At 40.3% G+C, this 8,838-nt stretch overlaps 1 protein-coding gene across 3 annotated transcripts; it reads left to right on the forward strand.

Annotated features, from left to right (window-relative positions):
* The first annotated feature begins 1,551 nt into the window (after nt 1-1,551).
* Nucleotides 1,552-6,298, forward strand: Gpr85 (G protein-coupled receptor 85). 3 transcript variants are annotated; one of them, XM_013019949.1, is made up of 3 exons: nt 1,552-1,909; nt 3,143-3,255; nt 4,323-6,298. In XM_013019949.1, exon 3 carries the CDS (start codon nt 4,493-4,495, stop codon nt 5,603-5,605), a length of 1,113 nt encoding a protein of 370 aa, XP_012875403.1. In that variant the 5' UTR covers nt 1,552-1,909; nt 3,143-3,255; nt 4,323-4,492; the 3' UTR covers nt 5,606-6,298. The 3 variants fall into 3 exon arrangements, with proteins under 3 accessions (XP_012875403.1, XP_012875404.1, XP_012875402.1); XM_013019950.1 differs by having other exon boundaries at nt 1,552-1,902; XM_013019948.1 differs by lacking the exon at nt 1,552-1,909 and adding an exon at nt 2,890-2,981.
* Nucleotides 6,299-8,838: the final 2,540 nt, after the last annotated feature.

An 8,838-nucleotide genomic window follows, 5' to 3' on the forward strand; every position in this document is an offset into this window, starting at 1 on the left:
CATTCTGAGTTCATCAAAGATAGTTTGTTTCCTAGGATGATTTTCCTCATAAATAATGCATAGAAAAAAACTAGTGTCCATCACATGGCTAAACACCACTGGCAAACATATGAACAGATTAACTTTGAAAACAAGGTAGTTGCTTTTTAAAATAAAATTATATATGTGTGTATATCTATATATATATACATATAAAAATCCAACTAGATAATTTGGATACAATCCAAATCATTTCATTCTTCTTCATACATTGATCAACATAGTGATATAATATGTTAAAACTTGGAAAGCCTTTAAAATCCTTCATAGCCAAGGGGGATGTTATAAAGTAATTTGTTGTGTTTGCTTTTTCCCTTTACTTTCAACCTGAAACTGGTTGTTCTCTGGGTTTGATAATATCATAAAGGAAGTTAGCTATAATGAAATAATCCTACAAGGTATGCATTTATGCATAGCAACAGCTTTAGATTTTGAGAGCTTTTAGGTTATATGAAACTTTTTCCAGCTATTAAACAGATTTCTAAAAATTCTTGGTGATGGAAGATTCAATATTTTCTCCAGTAGAGTTAATGAACGAAGTGGAAAATAGCTCATTAATTTTTGAACCCCCTTGTGAGGTAAGAAAATGACATTCTCATCTAACAGCTGGAAAAACTGAAGAACTAGTGGGTGTGACTATGTTCAGTCGCAAAGGAAAAAAATTATCTCCACTGTATCCCAAGATAGGAAAATGAAAGAATATTTCATGTACATGTACCCTGTCTCTTATTTTTAAAGAGTCAGTGTCTTACACCTTATAACTTCCGTAAGAATAAATTATTGCCTCATGGCATGGCATTGCAGCCATTCTTTTAATTTACTTTTAAATAGTCTTTCCTAATTCATACAACTTAACATCTGGCCAGTTATAAGTCTTCGGCAAACTAATTTAAGTCACTTATTCTATAGATTTTCTACCTGTAACAGAATCATTCCTTACAAAAGGCATTGAGACTCTAATTGAGAACCAGCAAAGAGAGAGAAAGGAGGGAGGGAGGGAGGGAGGGAGGGAGGGAGAGTGGGAAGGGGAAGGGAAGGGAAGAAATTAAAATGAGTTGTAATCTTATAAAAACCAATATGACATTTCTGTTAGAATTATAAACCATGATGCAATCTTGAGTTCTTACGAATTTGTTTTTACAAAATATGGGGAATGTTTTACTTGAGTGGAAATATCCTCAGTGACTTCCAATATTGCTGCAAGATTGATTTTCCTAGGTTAAGGGAATGCCAAAGTTAAGTGCCTTTTGAATATCCTCTTAAAAATATATCATTATGCATTTTCTTAATGGGCTAAGGAAATCTGAAATCAAATCAGGGAAATTTAACATCATCTCAAGTATTACTAACATTGGTCTTTGTGTAACAACTGTGACATCATATGAGTGAAGTATTCGTTTTTTAAGCTTTAAACTGAGGAAGCATTACCTCGGAGTGTCCAATAGAAATACAATATGTAAATGAACCTGTATTATCTGTGTGCTGATTGGCTTGAATTCCCCCGAATGTCACAATCTCACCACCCAGCAATGAGGTATTTTACTGCTGCCTCGAGATCAAATTATTACTGTGGATATTTTCATTATTTGTTTCTGTTTCATTAACAAATTATTATAAAGCAATAAGCTTTCAGGGAGAGAAGCAGAGCTTTAAAAAAAATTGGGAATTAATGAAAGGACCTCTGCTCGCTGCGGGGTGGGGAGGGGTGGGGAGTTTAGTTTTTTAAACCCTTATACCACCCTCACCAACAAAACTCGTCGGAAAAGGCACACTAAGACCATGCCTGCTCCCAGAGGCATCCCTAAGCCACGCAGGTGTCAGGCTCTGTGGCTCGTGTGATGTCCTCGGACCTTCTGGACTGGTGTAAGTTGTATGTATTCGTTATGTTCCTGGTGTTTTCCCTCGGTCGTAACAAAGGAGGAGGGGAACACAGACACCCAACTGCTTCCACTTGGCCAGTGGTCAGTCGAACTTGGAAGAGGGGCCAAGAAAGGCTGTTGCTCGGTGAGGTGGAATGCCAGAAATCACCTTCGAAAACCGTCGTGCGCCTGATGCTTTAGTCACATGCGCTCAGGTACAATGAATGTCGTGGATTTTTTTCTTTTTTCCTCTGAACTTCCCTTCTCCCCGCTGAAAGGCAGGTCGGCGTGCTATAGGAGACTAGATGACGACTAACAAAAGACCGGGCTGCCCTCACTTGCTCCCCTCCCCCCTTCTTCTCCCCCTCCCCCCCATTGACAAGATTTTTTTTTTAAGCTGTACTTTAATATTTTTTTTTCTTTCTTTTTTCCCCCTCCCAGCTAACTTGCAAGCCCAAAGGTCAGCAGGGAGAAAAATCAAGTGAGAAGAATTCTAAAAGAAGCTTCCCATGCTTTGGACCGCCTCAAAAGAGAAAGGAAGACCATGTTCTGGGAAGGCGAGGGTTCCGGGAAACTGGGGAGGAGGCGGGTGTCCCGGGCCCCGTGGCTTCGCGCACGGCCTTTAGGCGAAGAGGGCTGGGCCTGAGGCCCCACGTCTGAGGTCCCACACCGGCCTTTGCCTCCCCCCCCCCCATTTCCTGGCGAAGAGGGAAAAGTTCAGAGCCAGCCCCCAGGGGATCCAAGCCCAATCCTGCTCGGGCAACTGCCACCGAGCGATCCACAGACCCAGCCAGCTCCTGGGGACACGAAGGGGCCGCTGCCGTGGCTCCGGAGAGGCTGGAGGCAGCCCCCCTGCCGCCGCCCTCGCCACCGCGCGCCGCCGCCGCCGCCGCGGCCCCTGCGTTACTGGGGGAGACGGTGCCGCTGCGACAGGAGAGGACGCGGCTGGAGCTCAAGGAGGTTCCAGCGCGCAGGCGCCGCCGAGCCCTGCCTGGATGCTCAGACAAGGCACCGAGGGGGAAAAAAATCAGCAATTTATAGAAAGAAGCAGCTCTAGTCTGTCGGGATATCCAACGCCAACAGGTAGGAGGATATACTCTGGGTGAAGTCTGGGGGAGGGGGGGTGCACGGTGTGGACGAAACTGCAGGTTCCTTGGGAAGAGCCCTCCCGGAGGGTGGTTTTTTTTTTTTTTGACAATAAACTGCATAATGGAAGTACATTCAGACAATGCATCTTCTGTAAGGCTGAGAGCTCCGTTTCTGGAAAGCGTTGCGAGACGGAGGCATCTCGGCAGCTCGCGAATCCCCGGGAACCCTTCGCTTGCAGCACCGAAGCGATCTCTCTCCCCATCTTCGCGTATGTAATGCCCGTCTCCTTCCCCCTCCCCCGCCCGCCCCTGCCCCCCCATTATAAATCCAGGGGTGGTGGATTTCAGGTTTCGTAATGTTGCATGATGCGGCCGGTATTTACCCGGGGATGTTACCGGTGGGGGAAATTAAAATCATCGAACGCCGTTTTCCTCGGGCTTGGATCAGCATATTTTGGGCAAGTGAGGAGTAGCCAAGGAATAACCGAAGAAGCTGATTTCCCTGGTGGGGCTCCCAGGCACCTAGGAGACAATGTGCATTTCGTTTTAAAATAAAGCCACTTGTGATTTGCAACGAAAGATGATCCGTGTAAATGAGACAGGCTTAATTGCCTAAGAAATACGGGCGCATGTTATATTCATTGGAATCTAGGCAGCCAAGGTTTACAAATAGAAGTGCATTATTCCTCTGGGTGTGTTTCCCCAGCCAATATTTGCATTAACCATAATAATAATCATGTGGGCTTAAAAGAGACAAGATTTGCCAAAAAAAAATGGGGGTGGGGGTGGGGTGGGGTAGGAGAGGAAAGACAAAAGATTAATGCACATCTAATCTTGGGAGAAGTCCCTGTCAATTTTGAAATCTAATGCTGAAATTATGCTTTAAGATGAATCAACAAACATTCTTCTGCAGAATGAAGGTGGCACTTGAGTTGAAAGACAGATATTTTTCAGTCTTTTGGATCCATACCAGCAGAGAAGCTGCCTGTAAATACTGTCAATACTAACCTCACACAAACATAGGTGGCCTCTTGTCTCCTATAAGCAGTCTTTCAGATTCTTTCAACTGTGGAACATTTTATTCCTTCTCTTCTAAAGGTGCCCAATCAAGTATAGGTTCTCTGGAAGAGAGAATGTCTTTAAAATGTACCTAGCTTAGACAAGTAACCAAGCCAATTCTTTTGAAAAATCTCCAGCCAAGTGACATACCGAAGCAAATGATAGTATTCAAAATTAAAACTTTATTGGCTTCCCCATAAATGAACAGCTTTATGTTAGCACTGACATCATTGCTTGTTAACTTAAGAACTGATAGCTCGTTTTTTCCCCCCCTCAGATATTCTGATGGCAAATCAAATGGAAGAAAAAAGGAAGCATGACTGCAGATCGAATCAGTTCTCTTTGTGGATTACACTTTCAGTAAAATGTATGGATCTATCTTTTCCTTGTTCCTATATCTAGATCATGAGACTTGACTGAGGCGGTATCCTTATCCTCCATCCATCTATGGCGAACTATAGCCATGCAGCTGACAACATTTTGCAAAATCTATCGCCTCTAACAGCCTTTCTGAAACTGACTTCCTTGGGTTTCATAATAGGAGTCAGCGTGGTGGGCAACCTTCTGATCTCCATTTTGCTAGTGAAAGATAAGACCTTGCATAGAGCACCTTACTACTTCCTGCTGGATCTTTGTTGTTCAGATATCCTGAGATCTGCAATTTGTTTTCCATTTGTATTCAACTCTGTCAAAAATGGTTCTACCTGGACTTATGGGACTCTGACTTGCAAAGTGATTGCCTTTCTGGGGGTTTTGTCCTGTTTCCACACTGCATTCATGCTCTTCTGCATCAGTGTCACCAGATACCTAGCTATCGCCCATCACCGCTTCTATACAAAGAGGCTGACCTTTTGGACGTGTCTGGCTGTGATCTGCATGGTGTGGACTCTGTCTGTGGCCATGGCGTTCCCCCCAGTTTTAGATGTGGGCACTTATTCATTCATTAGGGAGGAAGATCAGTGCACCTTCCAACATCGCTCCTTCAGGGCTAATGATTCCTTAGGATTTATGCTGCTTCTTGCTCTCATCCTCCTAGCCACACAGCTTGTCTACCTCAAGCTGATATTTTTTGTCCACGATCGAAGGAAAATGAAGCCAGTCCAGTTTGTAGCAGCAGTCAGCCAGAACTGGACTTTTCATGGCCCTGGAGCTAGTGGCCAGGCAGCTGCCAATTGGCTAGCAGGATTTGGAAGGGGTCCCACACCACCCACCTTGCTGGGCATCCGGCAAAATGCAAACACCACAGGCAGAAGAAGGCTATTGGTCTTAGACGAGTTCAAAATGGAGAAAAGAATCAGCAGAATGTTCTATATAATGACTTTTCTCTTCCTAACCTTGTGGGGCCCCTACCTGGTGGCCTGTTATTGGAGAGTTTTTGCAAGAGGCCCTGTAGTACCAGGAGGATTTCTAACGGCCGCTGTCTGGATGAGTTTTGCCCAAGCAGGAATCAATCCTTTTGTCTGCATTTTCTCCAACAGGGAGCTGAGGCGCTGTTTCAGTACAACCCTTCTGTACTGCAGAAAATCCAGGTTACCAAGGGAACCTTACTGTGTTATATGAGAGAGCATCTGTAAATCTTTAGCCTTGTGAAACACTAACCTTCTCTGCTAAGCAATTGTGGCCTGTAGCCATATCTTGAGAAGAATTCAAGAAGGGGATCAGCAGTTATAAGGATTTGGGCAACATTCTGCAGTCTTTGCAATAGTTCACCTATAATCCAGTTTTAAATCTCAGAGTGATCCTGCTGACTGCTGGTGAAGGTTTGTAATTAAGAAAGGACTGAACCACTGCCCTAAGTTTCTTTCTGTGGTTGAAAACTAGGTAATGAAAGTAGCAGGTGCTAAGTATCAGTGCTAAATGCTGTGTATACCATTACATATGAAAAAAATAAAAAAAACAATTAGCATTGGACATCTTAATAAATTAAGTTGACATGAGGTAAATGTGTTGATAAAAACTAATTTTAGAAGTTTAAAGACTTTAAAACATTTCATACTATTTTTGTTTTTCAAAGACTAAACTATTTGGGGACTTAAAGTACTGTAATTCACTAAAGACGTGCCATGAATTATTGGAATATCACATTTTAAAAACGCCTTGTAAGTTTTGGGGGGGGAGCATTCCAAAGCAGTATATTGGTTCCAATTAGAGTTTACTTTTTTTGTATGAATACATTGCTATTTCTAACTACCATTTTCCTTACCTACTAGTGAAATTGCTAGCATTGAACTGTATTACGTGGTTTTGTTGATTTTAGTATAAAAGTTTTCCAGTTCATTTATATTTTCCAAATGCTAGATATTAGTTTAGAGGGCAACATTAATGGTACCAACTGGTCACAAATGAGCAGTTCTAATAATGAAAATAAACACATGTTGCCTTAAAGGGTGATCTAGTATGCTTCATCTTATTTAGCATTGAAGCTAATAGTCAAGGGATAGTCAATCAGTAACTGGTCATGGTCATTCATCTGGAAGTGCATGGAAGATCATTTAATACTTTTTTCCTTTGTCCTCACATGATTTGAAAATTAAGGTGCACATCACTGGAATAATGAGATTTTCTTCTGAGGTGTGCTACCCATCTGAGTGTGTTCTAAGAAGCAGGCAGTTGATGTATGTTTATATTTTAAGTCAGCTGTCAAGGGGAGACCACAGCCTTAGTATGCCACCCTGCACAATCTGTGGAGCATTTATTCTATAGAAGGCACAGTCTTGTTTATACTTTCTGCACATTCAGTGTATCGGTCGTTTAAATTATTTCAGTTTTAACTTGTGAAAGCTTATAATATGATTTCTGGTATTTTTAGAAATACATTAGATTCTGTGAGTCTCATTCTTTAAGATACAGATGTGTGAACTTCAATATAAAGTTGCATTTGCCAAAATTTGTCCGTGTAGCCTGTTAATTTACTTGGAATAAATTTTACATTTTTGGCATACATATATATATATATATAAACAATTTTTTTAATCTGGGAGGTAAACACATAGGAGCAAGACTAGTTTTATTATGACTTTATGTTTTATTTTTATTTTTATAACTGCTATATTCTGGAACTATATGGACAATAGTCTTAACTTCACAAAATATTGTCTATGGTGTTTTGTTTTGTTTTTGTGGTACTGGGATCAAACTCAGGGCCTATTACATACTGGGCAACTGTTCTGTCACTGAGCTACATTCTCAATCCTCTAAAATATTATCTATAAAAGCCATTATTTGGTAACTTTTTATCTCATCTCTTTATTATGCTTACATTTCAGTTGTATTTACAAATGTATACATGCCTAATAATTAGGTGGAAATTTTTAATATGATCATGACACTTGAATTTGGTGCATAATTGAAATTTGGGATTCTAAACAGAACTTGTAATAATGGTTTGCAATAACATTTTAACCCATCCAGAGAAAGTTGTTATTATTTTTGTTGTTTTATTTGTGGAGGTTATATTTGAAAAAGTAATATTAAGAATCTGGTGAAACAGAATTTCTTATTGCTATAGTAGATCTACAAACAAAATATCAATATAAATATGAAAGAAAAAATAACTGGAAGGTTTAATTGGTATATGCAACTGCTCAGTTTTGCTCATGTTAGGACACTCAAGCCAGGATTTAGTGAGTATTCCAGTGTCGTTTTTCAAACCAAAGTTGACTAAATCTGAGACAAAGTTTAACCCATAATATTCAATTCGATGTAAAACTAAGTTTAATGCATGCTATTGTATTGGATGTAGCTATTATAAAGACTCCTGTTGCTACTAAAACTATTACCTGACAAAAAAGGACATCTCATGATGTCCTGATAACATGTTTCTCGTGCAAAAATAATTATAGGAAAGATATAATTGCCGTGATGATCCTTATGGAAAACTTTACATAGAGGTTCAGATATAACCAGCAATCAGTAAAAAAAATTCAGCCACAGTCTTCGGGCTAGATATAACAGGTTTTACCAACACTCACCCCCATTACATAGGCAAGAATGTTGAAATATAAACGAAGAGCAGAGGGCTGAGGAAGAAAAGAACAAAGTGAGGCTGCCTGACTCCACTTAGCTATCTAGAATAACAGATCCAAACAGAATGGACAAATGACCAGGCCTAGTGATCAGTGAGTACACCTACACTATAGTGACTGTCAATTAAACACATTCTTGACATCATTAATATCTCAAGCACGAAGTAATGGATGAGACTCATCCCTGATTGATCAATAGTGTTCTTAAGTCAATGAGTAGTAGTATTAATCATGCAAAATAAAAATCTGCTTCAGAATCGTTATGGCCAATGCACAATGATCTATTTTGGCAACCACTCCAAGGTTCAATATTTTAAGAGTTGCTTACTAATTTAACTTGAAAAATGTTACAGTCTTCAACCTATAAAAATACATTCTCACTGGAGAATCCAGCTTCCCTGTGAGAAAGACTGATTATCAATAATAATGGGTCCCTCTTGGACTAATTACACATCAGAGGAGAACAGTCTTTGAATTGTTTTCCATCATAGTGGAGATGTGATTGCACACATGTGCCTGTACTCTCTCATCTGGCTCCTGTGCGTGATGGATTCATTTGTGAGATGTCTGGCTAGAACTAGACATTCAATCTATGACTGTGAAGTCCCATGCAGATGTTAACTAAAGAAAAAGTTGGTGCGTAATTTGATCAATCTCCCAATATGAATCATAATGATGAGATGAAAAAACTATTTTTCTTCAGATGTTTGTTAATTGGATTTCAACACCAATATTTCTTATACGCTGCAATTGATTTAACATTGTTAA

The sequence above is a fragment of the Dipodomys ordii genome, unplaced genomic scaffold, assembly GCF_000151885.1.
Source record: "Dipodomys ordii isolate 6190 unplaced genomic scaffold, Dord_2.0 Scaffold48, whole genome shotgun sequence".
In the NCBI taxonomy this organism is placed as follows: domain Eukaryota; kingdom Metazoa; phylum Chordata; class Mammalia; order Rodentia; family Heteromyidae; genus Dipodomys; species Dipodomys ordii.